The sequence below is a fragment of the Ambystoma mexicanum genome, chromosome 5q (genome assembly GCF_040938575.1).
Source record: "Ambystoma mexicanum isolate Mex_15411 chromosome 5q, UKY_AmexF1_1, whole genome shotgun sequence".
In the NCBI taxonomy this organism is placed as follows: Eukaryota; Metazoa; Chordata; class Amphibia; order Caudata; family Ambystomatidae; genus Ambystoma; species Ambystoma mexicanum.
Window position 1 is genome coordinate 634,620,153 of NC_090933.1, and position 17,955 is coordinate 634,638,107.

Below are 17,955 nucleotides of genomic sequence, written 5' to 3' on the forward strand. Positions count from 1 at the left end.
TTTGTTCCTCGAAATAGCAACTTTTGTCCTACTTTTGCAATAAAAAATGTTTTTTCCATTGTTTCTTCACTAACTTTAGTCACTACCAGGGACCTGTTTCAAGTGAAGATCCAGACCCTCTATGGATATTCTCGCCGTGTAAGGTCGCCTTCTCGAGTTTAAGGCCTTCAACACGCGGTGATGGCAGATGACAGAAAGAAAAGCCTCAAAATCCTGCTCCATGTGTCACCTCAAGAACGTTTTTGTGGAAGACCAGCATGACCACAGATCACAATATGGACAACTATTCCATTTGACAGTCCTTTTCATTGAAAATTCGAAAGGATAGTCCTCGAAGGTTGGTGACTTGGCTAGAGGAGGGTGCCAGGGTCTCTGGCAGAGCCTCATTCGTAGTCCTGCCTCTGCAGGCCTGTGCAACAAACTCCCTCTTCCAAGAGGTTGAGATTGCACAAGGAAACTCCCTGGGGAAGATGCCTAAAAGGAGACGCATGTCGCAGACTTTTTTTTTCTTTTTTAAAGAGCTCACACAGCCCGCGGGCATTGAGGCGCTATTACAGGAATTGTTTTTTGTTTTTTTGCTGTGTAATTGTTTTGTCTTAGTTGCGTATTTATAACACGCTTAAATACCCAGAGGTTCCTAAGCGCGGACCCGGGGATCGAACCGGTGTTGCTTGGTGTCGTCCTGCTTCCAAGGCAAGCACGCCGAGCTATCCTCCCGGGACCCACACTTGGACTACTCCCCATCTGCGGCAGCACCGTCCACTTCAATGGCTGTCTGCTTCGTCCACGACTAGACCCCGTTCGTCCCACTCTTTGGAGATGCTCCAACTGAGTACCACCCCCAGGGGGACTATAGAGTAGCGGCCTCACATCCCTGGCCTCACAGAAGGGGGCTCCTCCTATGGAAGCGGTGACGATACCCTGGGATTCGTCACAATTCCCTCCAATTCTCCTTCCACTACGAGTGCTAAATGTACTCGGTCACTGCAAGATGATCCTGGCCTTGTCAGATTTGGTACTCCGATCTCCTTCCTCTGTCGGTGGCCCCTTGCATTAAACGACTTGCTCTCTAGAGACAGAGGGTCAGTTCTGTATCGCGACTCAGCCTTCTTGAAGTTGACGGCTTGCCTCCTCCAGCCCTAGAATTTGGACAGTGTGCATTACCTTTAGAATAAAGACAGATTCTGGCAGAGGCTAGAGCACCATCTACTCCTGCTACAAGCACAAGAGGAAGCGCATACTGTATGGAGTAATTCGCAGCAGTTTGAAACTCTTCGCATCAAGACCAATCAAATCCTGCCATATCTTATGTCATTGGCAAAAACAGGGCTTGCACATGCATCCATTAGAGTCCATCTTGCGGCCATCTCTCAACATACTCGCACAGCTGGCAAGCCTTCCCTGTGGTCTGAGAGACTGGTTAATGAGTTCCTCAAGGGTCTGTTCTCGGCTTTCCCTCCGGTAAAGTTAATGGGTCCTCCATTTGAGCCTCTCCACCGGGCTCTTAAAGTCTTAAAGTTTCTATCATGGAAGATTGCTTTTGCAGTGGCTATTTCATCCGCCAGATGTATTGAACTAAAAGCGTCTCCTGTAAGCCTCCATACGTGACTTTTTACCAGTCCAGGTTGGAGCTACACACTCATCCCTCATTCATGCCGAAAGTTCCATCAACTTTTCACCTAAATGAGCCAGTGGTTCTGCCTGTGTTATTTGCCTCTCCCACCTCTCGTGCGGAGAGGGCATTTCACTCGTTGGACATTGACCTTGCTTTGATGTTTTATGTATAACGCATTAAAGACTTTTGCAGAACTTCACAACTTTTCTGACATTTGGACCTGTTGAAAGAGGGAAGGTTCTGTTGAATGCTTCCATTTCCAGGTGGTTATCTGGCTGCTTCTCGCGTTGTCATTGGCTTGCAAACAGGCCTCTGCCAGGTAGACTGAGTGCACATTTCACCAGAGCTGTGGATTCTACGACGTTCCTGTCTGGTGTTCGCCTGCTTGACATCTGCAGCGCTGTAATGCAGAGGTCTATCCACACTTCAAAAAATGTTAATGCATTGACCGGGATTCCATGGTGTCCTGTGTTGGCCTGGCAGAGCTTCACAATCTATTTGTTTGAGGTGAGTGTTCCAAGGTTGAGTTTCTGTTGCTTCTCTAGACTTCCAATTGGTTGTGTAGATGGTACTGCTCTGTTATCGTATTCATTAGTATATGGATCCATGAAAGTTTCAATGCTGGAGAAGCAACAAGTTACCTACCTTTAACTCCTGTTCTCCAGCATTGATATCTTACATGGATTCACATGCAACACTCCCTCCTATCCTTCTATGGCTCTCTTCTTGGTTCTTACTGCCACATTATGTGCGCTTACAAACCTGAAGATGGCCACCCGGGGAGGAGCTAAGGAGGACTGATAACATTGGCTGGGGCAGTATGACCCAAAGTGACCAATAGTCTATATAAGTGGAAAGCAGTTTTTAAGCTTTAAAACAAAAATGCTGTATTACCGAGGATTCACAGCCTGACAGGGAATGTTCGAGAGCATGTGAATCCATGAAAGATACCAATGCTGGAGAACAGGAGTTGCAGGTAAGCAACGTGTTCCTTATCGTAATGAGAGCTGCATTATTTGGTGGCATGCAGCACAGTATGCTACATGAAGAGATACCTGGATTCAAGGTTAAATCCACTTAGACACTTTGCCTGGTTAAAAGCCTCAGATAATTTGATTTGTGATCCTAATTGGGTGGCTACCAAAATGTTTGAATTGGTGCACCCCTCCGTTTGGGGCTTGGTGGTCCTGATGCTGCAGGAACTTTGGGACCCTCAAAAATGACTCCTGCAGCTCTTATCCATATCCATGTAGGGCAGCATAGGTCAGAAACGACTGCTGTTTAAGCTGGTATCCTGTTTCATGGTTAAGCCGAGTGGTCCACTATTCCCCTCCTGGCACTACCCTCATAGCATACTATAGCATACTATAAGGGTGCAGAAGGAGGAGACGGATACACAGGCGTCATGGTTGTTGGCACAATCTTTTATTGAACCGGAATGGAAGAGAAACCCTACCTCTCCCTAACTCTAAGAGGGGTCTCCCTTCCTCAACTAAATATACTAAGGTCTTGGTCAGGATGTCCATGTAAATCAGAAGTCCTGTCCTGTGTCAAAACCCTACTTCTGTCCCTTGCACTACCTCTTCAATATAGTTTTAGGTGTATCTTCTTGGTCCAGAAAAATGTCTCCCTTCTTTTGGACAACTGATCACAGTTCCAATTGTTAGGTGGGTTCTTTACTGAGGGAATGACTCCCTTCCCCTCGTCTCAATCCCTTCCCAAGGCAAAAACAAAGTTCCAGGTTGTAATGTCAAAAAGTAAGGTTCTCAGTTCAAAATCAAAAGGTAAAAATGTCAACATCACCATTCCTTATTACCCATAGTTGCTTACTCACTATTGGGTTCCTTCATGAGTTCACAGTTCCTGGGGAATTACTCCCTTCTCCTGGATACTCTTCACTTGGCTTCACGATTTCACAATGTCAGGGGGATGACTCCCTTCCCTGGCCTTTATTGGCTTTACTTTCACAATTCACAACACCAGGGGCAATGTCTCCCTTCCCCTGGGTTTTTTCTATGATAGTTACACTTCTCGCCAACGTAGACTTGGCTTCCAGTCTTCTGGATATGGGTCCCAGACCCGTAGGAGTCTCTGCTGGTAGTGTCAGACCTGGTCTGGTTAACTAACCCGTTGGGTATTGCGACTATGAAGATGACTGAACTTTCCTTCTTGTGCGTGCAGGTCCCAGATCCATATTGCTTTGCATATTACTTCTGTCTTTTTCCTAGGCTATTCTATCACTCTTTCTGCCCAGGGTATCTCCACCCTTCTGATCTGGACCACTAGCCTCTCTTCTCTCCCTGCCAGCCAGCCCGTGTTGGCCCCTTCCTTTGGGGAGCATTGCTGTGGGTTCAGGTCCATGCGTGCCTTCCGCCGACTTAGTTCCATCTACAGCAGCTGTGCAGCTGCTGGTTCCCTCTGGACTGCTTTACCGACGCAGACCACGCGGTCCCTCTTTCTCCATCAGATAAGTCAGCTTCTTTCTAGTAGAGAAAAGGGTCTTTCCACTTCCGACCCTCGAGCGACACTTCACCTTCTCGCCTCCCATCACAGTCAGCTTTGCTTCTCTTTGCCGCACTGTAGAATTGCCTGTGGCTTCTCCAGGGAGGGCTGGACTTCCTTTCTGGTTTTCCCACTTCTATTTTGAATGTGACTTGACTAATAGGAATTTGGGAACCACTTGAATGCTCACTAGTGGTTCCAGTAGTGCTCTTCATGGTGCTGTATTGCCTTCTCATCTCGGTACCTGCCCTATAATCTTCTCTTAGATAGACTAGACTCTTCCTTGTCGCAGTACTCGTGTTTTTGGCTACATGACAAATGTACATGGGAGGACAGGGCTAGGGTGGGGTAGGTGAGGGGAGATCGGAGTGGAGTATACTGTGTTATCCTTGAATCGTCATCCCTGCTCCCAACGGAGGATCCCTCCCCATGAAATCCTCCCGCTGAGTACCACCCCTAGGGGGACTATCTGATGGCAGTCTCGCCTCCCTTGCCTCATGGGAAGGGTCTCTCCTTGGGGAGAAATAACGACATCCAGTCATTTGACACAATAGGTTCTGTACCGATCCCCAGTGAACTATACAAGTGATAAATGCTTCCAACCTACAACTTGCCTTTTTTTTATGTCTAACGTTGCCTTTAACAGTTCATAAGATTTACATATGTTTAAATTGCAGAAAGAATAGAAGCTTTAACTGTGTAGGCATTCCCTATATTCAAAGTTCTAAGCTACCCTTTATCTCTTCCAATTTTCTCCTTTCAAAAAAGCCTTGTTTTGATTGCTAGACCACCGCTTCCGGTATATGTGCTAAGGGATAATGAGACCTCTACTGATTCTTGGAAATCCACACAGACCTCCACAAATAGGGTCTGAGGGAAGACTCCTGGACACTTGAATCGGTTTTCAATTAATTAATGTGAAAGTTCTTCACTGATAAAGGAATTAGATAATCCAACTATCAATTTCACCTTTATTTCGAAAGTAGAAAATTCATTAAATAATACACAATCTCATTGATTCGAGAGACAACCTAAAATGATTTGGAATAGGTCGACCAGGGTGTGTGTTTGACAGAACGTGACAAAAGATGTAAATCATGTTTCTTATTATCTATGGCTGCATGTGCTTTGAAAGGACAGGATGTTCAGGCAATTCAGTTGAGGATGGTGGGAACTGTTACTGTTAATCCAGTGAATTTTCTTTTCACTAAGATAGCCGAAAGCTGGTGGTATTATGTGAGAGGATGTTGGACAAGGGGACACCACAATTTTCTGTACATGTGAGAAATGGAGATTACATTGAATAATGCAGTATTTTATAGAGGACTATTTGAAGCCATCTGATAAACTCAATTTGCTAGTTCCTAAAAGTGAGATGGCATCAAACCATTCCACTTACATGCTTATACTTCCTGGTTCTCGGAGGGTCATGTCCCACAGTGTTCGGTATGTTGCTTAAAAAAGGAGCATGCAATTATTTCTAAAATGGCTCATTATGCTGAAATACCTGGAATCCATGAGGGAAAAGATAAATGATTAATGTGGAAACTAATGGTATTATCTTGTTTTTTAAGTCATTCATTTTTAACGCTTTTTTCTTTTCAGTTAGGCTGCTTTTAAATAAACTGCTCCCCATTCAGTGGTAGGTTAAAATGTCATTGTTTGATGGGAACAGTGCACATCTGTAAGAGAAGTCACAATGTACCGAACGTCCCAAAATCTTGATTAATTCTTTATTTAGGCCTCATTTATTTTTTTTGACATGGCTTTCTGGAAAATGTCCACCAGCCTCGCGGTCTTTAAAGAAGTGGGGTGTCTGTGAATTAAGGATTCCAGTAGTTGTCCGTTGCACATTTGTTTTCGCAATTGCTGTATATGAATGTGAACTCTGAGAAAGTCCCATAGGTGAATGCCTAAAAACTCCTTTCCTTCTTTCAACGAGCATCATTCTACTTCTGGGGTCACATAACATTTTGATTTGTGGAGCTGCACTAACAGCTCAGTAAGGTTTCATTTGAACAGCCCTGTCTGTCAACATTGAGCTCCTTCAGCCGTCTCTCACCCTGAAATGGATTCCATTGCTTTTTCCAAACATGCTTAATCTATGCTCCGACTTCAGCGGTCCCCCCCCCCTTATCTCCTACATGGTGGGTGGTGAAGAGGCCTCCAAATGTTAGTTTATTACCAGAATTGCAGCAAAAAGGATGTTTATTACATTTTCTGACTCCTTTTTGTTTTTGGCTGTTAGGTGGCCGTAACTATAGCATTAGAGTACAGAGGAGGAGAAATGGAAACTCTGGGAACACAAAACTTGTACATGTTTGGTTATTTTGCCACTTAAGAAAGATTTCTCTTTGGTAATTTTCCCTCCATATTCTATGGACCCCCCCCCCACTGTGTTTTTTGTACTCCTTGTCCTGACTTTTTGCAGAGAAGTAAGGCCTTCAGTGTCACTATACTGGCCTTTTGCTCATCTGCTGATGGAGAACTGTCTATTCCTTTGGACTGAGAAACTGTTTGCCTTTTCTGTTTTGGGAAACTTTTTCATATTGCACAAAGCTTAATGCAGTGCAATGGGGTTACTTTTGTATCACCCTGAATTTAAAGGTTTTTTAGGTTACTTTTAAATGTGCCTAAAGACAACCTCGTGGCAGCAGCTACGTTTTGATCATTTCTGCTGTATTTTTAATTAGCTCATTTGTGTTTACTGCGTTTAGCTACAAACTGTGGCTAGTGTCCTAAAATGGCCGTTCCACGGGATGTTTTGCTTGTTCTTTGGCCATTTTGTTCTTTGGTCTTCTTCCTGCTTTCTCAGATCATGAATTCCATTTTATGGTAGGGTGACTACATAAAAAAAGGACAGGTAAACGACATAGAAGTAGGACTACCATAAACACAAACAGGGCTCTGATAAAACTGTAGTCCTACTCCTATGTCGCTGGCCTGTTACGGGGTGTGTTCACAGGTGCACTCCTCTCATTGGAGGAGAACAGCCAGGGAGGTAAAGGCGGAGGAAATGGGGGTGTGAAAAGCATTCACGCACGTAGGAAAGCAGCACCGGGCCAGTTTTCAGGATTTCTTAATCCGTTCCCAGCAAAAACCGGGACCATAGCCACCCATCCCTCCAATCCTGGGATGGGGTTTTAAAACCCCCAAAACATTCGGGACGTCGGGACCAAGGGTAAAATACTGGGACGGTCCCGGGAAAACCGGACATCTCGTCACCCTATTTTATGGTTTTGCATGTGCCTGGTTTTGCGTGCTAGTGCATGCCGTGTGTATGGGCTCAGGAGGCGGGCTCAGACTGTCTGTTCCCAATCCACATACTGGTGCCAGTATGTCTAGTGTGCATGCATGATTCGCCCCCATCCTTGAGTGGTGCAGATCCATGCCATTTGAAGGGTTGTTTAATCACTACTCTGAATTTGGGATAAGATGTTCCAGCAGATCAGAAGAGGGCCCAAGTATCTTGTGTATCTGTGCAGACGACTGAAGACCCGAGGACGAATCCTGAAGAGGCCTGGTGACCATTCTAGCTGCTGTCCCGGTGAAGCTCTGCTGGACTAACTGATCTCAGAAGACCTGGTGCTTCGACGCTTTGGACTGGTGGGACCAGCCATTCTCGACATCTTTTCGTGATTGTGGAGCCTTTGGCAGTGTCTTTGGACCACCCGGTGGACTGACCAGCTCGGTTTTGGGCTACAGTGTTAGAAGCGTCACTGTTCCACATTTTGGCCCAGAAATTCGGGGGTCTGCAGCTAGACCTACAAGCCGCCTCCCTGCAAAGTTTCTGAAGGGCTTCCTTTGTTTACGATTGGTGAGGCAGCTGCTGTCCTGCGTTTTGCAGTAACTCCCTGGAACCAGCCTTTCCACCTCTTCTCTCCCTCCCCTACACCCCTCCCTCTCCATCTGCTAGTGTCCCCTGACCGGAATTTTGCTTGGACCTGTAGCTCCTGGGCCTACTCCTACGTCCCGTCCCCTTTCCTCCATACTTATGGGACATCTCTTCATCCTGTGGGACGGGAGCACTTTGTAAAAAGCATCCAAAAAATGTTTTAAAAAATGTGTCCTTCCTCTTTCAGAAACTTCTGCACCTCAGAGCTGTGGAACCCGTTCCCCTCTGGGAACGAGGGGAGGGCTTCTACTCCCGGCTGTTTATGGTGCCCAAACCCAACCAGGCTGGCCTGCGCACCATCCTAGACCTTTCCCAGTTCAATCTTTTCCTACCCCAAGAGAATTTCAAGATGATCACGCCCGGCCAGATACAGTCCTCCTTGCAGATGGGCGATTGGCTCAGTGTGGTGGATCTTCAGGATGCGTACATGCATATTCTGATTTGGAATCCACACAAGAGATCTGTTTCTCTTTGGGAGAGGAGCACTTCCAGTTTCCAGTGCTTCCTTTTGGCCTCAGTAAGATGCCGCGTGTCTTCACGAAGATGATGTTGGTGATTGTGGCCTATCTTCGTCTGCAGGGTATCCATGTGTATCCGTATTTGGACGACTGACTCTTAAGCAGCCCTTGTCCGTTGAAAGCAGCGGGCAATCTTCTGTCTCTCCTTCAGCTCCTGTTCCATCTTGGGCTGTCGGTGAACTGGCGGAAATCTTCCATGACCGTCTCGCAGGACTTGATTTTTCTGGGTTTTCGCTGGAACACGATTGACTGCAGTGTTTACCTGACTGGGACAGGATGGCGGATCTGTTAGCCACGTGTCAGATGTTAACGCAGTTGGAGAGCATGTCGGCCTGGTTCCAGAGGCTTCTGGGCCTCAAGGCCTTGTGTGTGTTGGCTCTTCCTCTTGCTCGTCTCAAGATGAGGCGGACCCAGATGGCTCTTCGGAGTTCTTGGCGTCGGGCTGTGGACCCGGATGCCATGCTGATGATGATTCAGGCTTCCATGCGAGTGGACCTGGAATGGTGGTCATCTCTCAGCAACCTGTCGGTGGGTGCAGGGTTTCAGGACCCAGTCCCTACGTTGACGAATACGACAGACTCCTCCCACCTGGGGTGGGGTGCGACGTTAGATTGTCTTCAGGTCTCGGATCTCTGGTTGCCTCAGGAAAAGCTCCTCCACATAAATCTTTTAGAGCTACTGGCGATCTTCCTAGCGCTCAGGGCATTCAGACCGGTCATAGCCAACAAAGTGGTCCGCATACGCACGGACAATGTGGTGTCGATGTATTACATCAACAAGCAAGGGGAAACCAAGTCTCCTCCTCTCGTGGACCAGTCCATCCAGATTTGGGAGTGGGCTGTGCTTCATGGCAGGTTCTGTCATTGGTGTTTGGGAAAACAGTTGGACCCAAGGGGTGCTACGATTGACACGATGCTGTCCTTCGTATCCTTCCTAGCACAGTCGGGTGTTCACGTTCTGTCATGCAGAACTTACCTTTCAGTGGTCTCCGCTTATCTTTCTACGGACCAATGATCTTACTCTCTGGGTAATCCAGTGGTTAAGAGGCATTTTGCAGGCTTGACACGCCTCTACCCTCCAATTCGTAGTCCGCACCCGCCGTGGGATCTAAATGTAGTCCTGACGGCGTTGTGCCACAAGCCTTTTGAACCAATGGCCACGGTGGACCTCAAGTACCTATCCTGGAAAGTGTCCTTTTTGGTCGCTGTTACGTCTGCGAGGCGGCTCAGTGAGCTCCAGGCCTTGTCGGTGGAGCATCCCTTTTTGGTCTTTCACAAGGATAAGGTAGTCCTACGGACGAATCCCGCTTTCCTGCCGAAGGTGGTAACTGAATTCCATCTGAATCAGTCGATCTCCCTGCCGGTCTTTTTTCCAAACCCTACCTCAGAGGCAGAAAGGGTTCTGCATTGTCTTGATGTCAGAAGGGCTCTTAAGTTCTATCTGGCAGAACTTCCGAGCTTAGGAGTTCTTCTCAATTGTTTGTGACTTTTGGTAACCCTCAGGGTAAGCCGGCGTCTAAGGCGACTATTTCTTGGTGGATCGCAGCCTGCATTACGGAGTCTTTCACCGTCCAAGGGCTGAAACCTCCTAAGGGTATTCATGCACACCTGGTGTGGGGCAAGGCAGCCGTGGTTGATTTTCAGAAATGTTCCCTGGGAGTCCATCACTAGGGCAGCTACTCTGGCCTCCCCATCTGCTTTTTGTAAGCATTATTGTTTTGACATGAGCTCAAGAGCTGATGCTCAGTTTGGTCAGGCTGTGCTGAAGAACCTTTTTCAGTAAGGGGTATTTCCATCCACCCGTAGTTCCTGTTAGGAGTGCTTGGGAATCTCCCATAAGTATGGAGGAAAGGGGACGGGACGTAGGAGTATAACCTGGTTACGCACCGTAGTGACCACTTTACTCCTATTCCATAGTCCCCTTTCCTCCATACGCCCGCCTGCCGTCCCCTCTAATAAGGTTCCTCTGTTATTGCTAATAGGTCTCTGACCTGGCGATAGAAAAGGACTGATGGGCGATGCGTGGGGCAGAGCCAAGGTGGGCGGGGTTACGGCCGCGTGCCAGGCCCTGCGCAAAAAAAGAGAGGAAGGACACATTTTTGAAAAAAAAACATTTTTGGGATGCTTTTTACAAAGTGCTCCGGTCCCGTCCCACAGGACGGAGAGACTTCCCATAAGCATGGAGGAAAGGGGACTATGGAATAGGAGTAAGGTGGTCACTACGGAGAGTAACCTGGTTATTTTCTACTGGATCTAACAGCAGGAAAACATACCTCCAGCACCCACCCTCAATCGACCTGCCAAGTAAGGGCGGTGAATACTCTCAATACTTACAAGTGTCCCTAACTCCTACATTATAAGGTTTGACAAGAACATAGATGTATTATTCCATTTCAGTGCTTAAATGTTTGTTGAAAAAAGCTGCTCTAGAAGCCAGGAAAGGCCATTTACTCACCTGTAAAACCCTTTGATGAACAACTTCTGGAACAATCGCCACACCCACAGGAGCATTTCCTAACTGTGTCTCAACTTCTAAAGGTACTTTGAACCTTTGGGCACAAGGCACCATTCCACTTAGGGTTGGACTGTTAATGCAATTGCCCAACTACTTTCCGTTCAGGTTTGTGGTGAACTGTATGCATTGCAGTAACTAACTGTAACTATCTGTGTTTCATATTTAGTAGGTTGTGTGATACTACCTGTGTGATTCGTTTTTATAGTGTAAAGTATTTTTGTACTTGCTGTTTAAGTGTAATCATTGTTTATTTGTGCATTGTGTATTTCACAGTGGACTCGTGGACCCCTGACCCTACTCGCCTCTCCTGAGACTTGGCCTTGACCACTCTCCACGCGTAACTTGATTGGGTTTGGCTAAACTCCCAGAGTCCTCTGTTCACTATAATGAGGGCGGCCTCGTAAAATGTCTCCACCCAGCCAGATTTTAGAAATCCATTTGGACAGCCACCCACTGACTGCCCAGGGCCATGCTAATCACTATCCCAGTTTCTGCTCCTCCCCACCCAAAACACCACCTTAGGGGAACTCTTTCAGCCCACTTTATTCAATCCTTGCCATCAAACTTTGCTCTCAAAGTGCCTGCCTGTTTTTTGCCAAAGCAGTTTTCTGAGAATTAATGACTTAATTTAAGTTGTGAGCACATCACTGGTGTAAAATTGGCTTAACCAGGTCTGGCTTCAGCTACTCTATTTATAAGCACTATACATGTCATTCGCTATTGGCAAGCCAGCAGTTTTTGCTTGCAATAAATATTATATTCTGCCATTGCCAATGCTTGTTTTAATGTAGTAGTAGCAACTGTATATGCCAAGTGTTTCCAAATATTGCATCAGTGTTATCGATTTTAACTTTGGGCAGAATAATGTCCATATTTTAAAAGTTGTTATATAACCACAACCGCACTATTTTTTTTCCTCACCTACAAAATGCAGCCAGTTATGCACTATTTGGTGAAGTGGTGTTCACTTCCATATGAAGATTGCACGTGGGAAGTGAATGAGGACATAGACCAAGTTAAAATTGACGAATATGAGGCATTAAAGGCTCGGGAACCTGCAGCAGAACGTGTGGTAAGATTGGAGCAACATAGTATCTTTGTTTGAAAATAACGCTGTGCGGTTTCAGAAACCACTAATGGAATTTGTCTTTGAAATAGGAGCGGCCTCCTGCTGATGAGTGGAAGAAATCTGAGAGTTCCAGGGTGTATAAAAACGATAACAATCTCAGGGAATACCAGTTGGAGGGAGTGAACTGGCTTTTGTTCAATTGGTATAATATGTAAGTTTATTTTCAGCTCTCCGCTTCAGCATTTTGATGTGTGTGAGAAACGTAATAATACGTTGAGCAGAGTGCAATCTTATAGAAATATTGCATGTAGCTCCTAAAAAAAAAAGTAAACATTTCCCATTTTAATTTGTTTTACTATTAAACTTGATGACCTACGTTTCAGTACATGATAGTTCAAATTAATGTACTTCTGTTTGTTTTGTTGTTCTGTGGTGTATTCAACAGCATACTTGTACTTAATTATTTATTTGTTTTTCCTTTTAGGCGAAACTGCATTTTAGCAGACGAAATGGGTTTAGGAAAGACTATCCAGTCCATTACATTTCTCTATGAGATTTATTTGAAGGGAATCCCTGGTCCATTTTTAGTCATTGCCCCTTTGTCCACAATCCCCAACTGGGAACGGGAGTTCCGCACCTGGACGGAGTTAAATGTGGTTGTGTATCATGGAAGTCAAGCCAGCCGGCGAACAATTCAGTTGTATGAAATGTACTTCAAAGATGCACAGGTAAACAAGACCTAAAATGCCTTTCCAAAAATAGTGTGGTGTGTGTGCACAAGCTGTTCAACAGATGGAGTTTACTCATTCAACTAGAAACAGTGAATTAACCTTAGTTTGGGACACGGTCATACCTGCCATTTGGTGGTTACTTAGCCGTCACACCAAAAGCGTTTTGTCTAGAAAATTGACTTAAAATTGTGTGCAAGTTGTGCACAACACCTGTTACTTTGACATGGAAAGTGGCTACCCCAGACAAGAAACTGAGGTACATAATTTGAAGGGTATGTGTATGTACTGAAATTGCTCTCTAAATAAGAGTTGTGTTTTTTTGTTTCAAATAGTCTTACTTTGCCCTTCATGTTTTTGGAGGTACTTACTGGTCTGTATTATTTGTGTTTCACCTTTCTTAAACGTGAGCCAAAGGTATTGCTGTAGATGTGCATAGATGAGGATTGGGCTACTGGAGGCAGCTGTAGATTTTGGCTGTATGGGTGGTCTGCCATGTTTTTCGATTGGAAGCCATTTTAGAATCGGGGATTTTTTTGTTTATTGTTGTATTGTACATATTTTCTACCCTTGTTCAGGTCTGGTATTTTTATTGTGCCGGCTGAGAGATTTTTTCCATGTCTTTTATTGATGTAAAAGTGCATTGAGGCCACACAAGTGGGGAAAAAGCGCTATATAAATAACCAAATACAGTGCATGCTAACATTAACTTGCACACTTTTTTTAAAAATGTTAAAGTTGTTACAGAGTAACTATTGTGACTACAGCACCTTTTTATATAGTGCTATCGCAATTTCAAAATGGATAAAAAGTTACCCAAAATAGCCCCTTCAAAGTTGTTTAATTTTAAGTGAAATCTCAGAGTTAATGTTAGTTAGTCAAAAGTCATAGCCAAATTATTTCTGTACTTCAGTCTTTTTCCTAAAACTTTGAATTCTGTGGCATTAATTTGCACCAATTTCTGGACTTTGAAAAGTAATTACTGCATACGTAGGGCCTAGAATGCCTTAAAGCACTGTACATTCTCTAAAGTTACTGAGTCCCTGAATACACAGTACTGATGTACAAAGTGCAAAATAAGTGGCAGTTTGCATATTCATTAAATTGCTAAGCTATAGTGGAACGACCTCCATTCCCTACAGTGTATGGAAGTCTGCTGTGTCTGAGAGACCAAACTATTTGTGCCAATGCCACTTGTAAACCTGTTAACTGCTCTATCTTGTTTCATCACCGTGAGTTACTTCGTGATAATTTACTTAGATAACATAACTTTTTACTTTTAATTTTGCTTTTTTTAAAATAATTCCGCACATGCTCCGTTGACCAATAGGGTGGATCTGGACTAATTAACTGATGGAATATTAATCTGTTAAAGTACAAAACACAAAGATCCACCCTTACCGCCCTTGTGTGCGCGCACACACACACACACACACACCGCCTCGCTCCTCCTTATATCCCTTACCCTCAAACATACCAATACCCAACGAGGTAATGTCAGCGAAGTGAATGGCCACAAAGTAATTTGATGAAACAAATGTACACGCCCGTTCCTGTCCAAATTGGGCAACAGTCAGTCGTTCCCTAGCCTCACTCCAGATTGTTATTTCCATATACGTTATAAGTGCGCTTGGGAAAATATTGTATGACCGACATCTCTATAGCGGGATGGTCTTTATTATGATTTAAAAAAAAAAAAATGTTTAGTGGTCTTATTTTTGCCAATGTGTTCAAAGATCATGTGTGCGGTTTACCACTACTGCCCCTCTCTAGTGTTTGCATGCATTTGCTTGGCCAGCTCCTTTCAGCTGTGTTTGAGAAATTAAGCTATTTTCTGGAGTATACAATGATGTAATATTCCCATATCGCTGTGCTGTTAAGTTTCGGGAACCTATATATAAAAGTTTGCTGTCTTCAGGTAGGAGTTCGTTTTGTACTTGAACAGCTCAGAATGTTCAGTCTGTAAATTAGTCCAGATCTGCCCTATAGGTGTTTTTAATTGGGGGTCGGTTCAGGGGATAGATTTGGCTATGGCATTCCTGCTGTACATTCTAGCGTGCTCTCCAATTTAGGATTTTTCAAAAAATAATGGCATTACCAGCGTGACTTGGGGCTGATGTCATCTTGTGTCCGTATAGATCTTCAAGCACTTCCGTGCCAGAGGATTGGGGCGAAGAGTGGTGGGGCGGGGGACTTCGAGGGGGATGGGGGTTTGTTTAAAGGAGCATAAGTGGGAGGAGCACTGTCGCAAGCTGATGAACAGCAAATCTCTCTAGCTTTTATACTAAACTTCTATCCCTGGAGTAGAACTATTTCTTTGGTCACGTATTCTCTCCCTTTCAGACTGTTTTTTATCTTTTTGCACCAAGCCGATTGCCTGCCTGTCGACTATATTTAATTACTTACCTTTTGAATAACTCCTATGCCCAATGCTTGAGGTTTATGCCTTTTAGTTGATTTGTGGTACATCAAGAGTGGTTGCTGTATACCAATCATTAAACATTTAATCAATCCTAACATTGCTCAAGCCATATCGCTATTTGAAACTTCTCACTCCAAGTTTTCTTTTTTTATTGCTATAATTTCCCATACGAGTTTGCCATTCATTATTTTGATAATGTTAGTATCAACTGCACAGGCATGCCTTACTTTCCAGCAACATTGACATTTATGTTCTCGTATTGCAAGTAGCCAGTTGCTGAGCTAGTTTCAGTGCTAGAACTACATCCAGAGGTTCATTTTGTGGCTATTCTGCCTAAGAAGGGTGCATTCTATCATGATCCTATATAACATTTGATAGAGAAAATAGTTTCCAGGCATGTGGCGAACCTCATGATTGCATTTCTGACATGGTACAGCTTTTACAGTTGAGGGTTTATGTATCCATTTTTTCTACATTTCATAGGTAACTGATTTGCACGTTAGCTAGAGAAATATTCTGCCTTTTCTCCTAGATTACTTTGTTCAATAATCTTCACAATTGAAAAGTCACTTCCTCACATAAGGAGATGTTCCTTACAGAGGAACCAATAATCGCATATATGCCATGGAATTTCAGGGGTACAAAAGCATTTGTACCTAGCTTGCCATGGTTGGTTGTATACCTCTGCATTTTGAAGTATTTTTTTTTTAATTTCAAAAAGTTCATAACAGAGAAACAGTATGTACATAATAGAACATCATGTGATAATCATAATAAAGCCAACAGAACTATATACACCAGAAAACCCCCCTCCCCAAGGAGTCACAAAACAATCCATAAACTGGTCTAATGTAGTAAAAGAAATTTACCCCAAATCTTGTTAAATAATGCACTTTTCTTATCTCTCCAATACAGCAGCTTCTCCATATCCGCTAAAGAGTTCATCTCCGAAATCCATTCCTCAATAGTAATAGGGTTAGATGCTTTCCAATGTCTCAAAATTAGTTTCTTCCCCACCATTGCCCCTCGAAAGATCAATTTCTTCTGAGAAGTACTCAGGTCATCCAACAAATCCTCACTACCCAACACTATTGTCTTAAAATCCATATGAACCTTCTCCTCCAAAATCATTTCACAGATCTGGTCAAACTCAAACCACAAGCCTCTCACCCTCGAGTATTCCCACAGCATATGCTCCAAGGTGCCCACCTCATGTAAACATGCCCAACATGCGATGCTGATTACAAAGTGGTTGCTTAACATAGCCAGGAACATCTTAACAAGCTGTTTGATTGAAGCCTATCACTGACCTGTGCTTTCCTCCTGTTACTACGTCCTTGACAGTGGAGTTGGCAAACATGATACAGAAGATTATCTAGTGTGCTTCTACTGTTAGTCGTGGATATCCTTTTTCCAGTGCAAAGTATGCTGGTGCATTCTTCTGTTACCAGTGGATGTGCTTTTTCCCCTTACTCTGTTGTGTGGTGAGAAGGTGCAAAATAGAGGCAGGTATTTACCCTAAACTGGCATAATTCCGTAGTATACATGAATTCCTGTCTTTTGTTGACTCTCATTTTCTCAATGTTTAAGGAGCTTGCAGAAGAGCACCTCTATTATTCTAGTAGTCACATTGTCCTGTTACTACCACAACAAGCTGGAACCTTGGATGTCTATGAAAGCAATGTTATATTGGATACCAAACAAAAGAACACGTTTGCAGGCGTATTTAATGTCTGGTGGCAACAGGGTATGGGCAGAGTACACCTGGGACAGGATTCCGCTATTTGAAACTCCTGCAGTGGTGATTCAGTGCAGTACAAAAGCATGGTAACAAAACATAGCATTAGGTGTGTATTGCCAAATGGGCATAACTGTTTGCATAGGTATTTGCTAACAAATATTTGATCTCCCACTTTCTGAATGACAAAGGGAAATAGAAGTTTAATATTGAGGTTTTGCTTGCAGGGCCGTGTAATAAAGGGGGCTTACAAGTTTCATGCCATCATTACAACATTTGAAATGATCTTGACTGACTGCCCTGAGCTGCGCAACATTCCATGGCGCTGCGTAATTATTGATGAAGCTCACAGATTGAAGAACCGGAACTGCAAATTGTTGGAAGGACTAAAGATGATGGACCTGGTTAGTGCCTTTCTGTCTTTTTTAAATCTGTCTCAAAAGATCTTGTCTGATGGAAATCAATGTGATTTTTTTATATTAAGCATTTATCTTCAAAAAATGTACATTTAGAAAAAATCGGTGTTGGTGTCCCAAAGTGACTATGTGCACACAATTCTTTCCGTCTTGTCGCTTTTCATGTTTGAGGTTAAAAAAAGTAACGCAAGGTGGTGCAATTGTGCGTTTTACGACATAAGGATTATTGGTTAAAAGCCCCCTTCAGCATACCGGCCTTTCCTAGTTTCCCCTTGAACACTGTAATTTAAGTAATTGTATATTCTATGGCAGACCTGCTGTTGTGCGATTACTCAGCTGATGCCGGGCTCTGTTGAGTCAGCTTCCAATCTGTGATTGACAGAAGGCGCTGCTTCTGGCTCCGCTGATTCAGCAGAGCATGGAGAACTAAAGCATTTAAGCTGGCAGCAGCAACTGCGATAATAAAACGAGGAAGCAAATGCATAATGCTTGGATTTTTTTTTTCTTCTGTTTGCAGAATTTGTGGTACTGTCAAATA

At 44.1% G+C, this 17,955-nt stretch overlaps 1 protein-coding gene across 2 annotated transcripts in view; it reads left to right on the top strand.

Annotated features, from left to right (window-relative positions):
* CHD7 (chromodomain helicase DNA binding protein 7) overlaps positions 1-17,955 on the top strand; it is a 1,412,705-nt gene that overhangs the window by 916,681 nt on the left and 478,069 nt on the right. For both annotated transcript variants that reach the window (XM_069621097.1, XM_069621098.1), the window contains exons 10-13: positions 11,979-12,116; positions 12,203-12,324; positions 12,598-12,841; positions 17,229-17,405. In XM_069621097.1, coding sequence (XP_069477198.1) covers positions 11,979-12,116; positions 12,203-12,324; positions 12,598-12,841; positions 17,229-17,405 — 681 coding nt within the window. The remainder of the gene's footprint in view (positions 1-11,978; positions 12,117-12,202; positions 12,325-12,597; positions 12,842-17,228; positions 17,406-17,955) is intronic.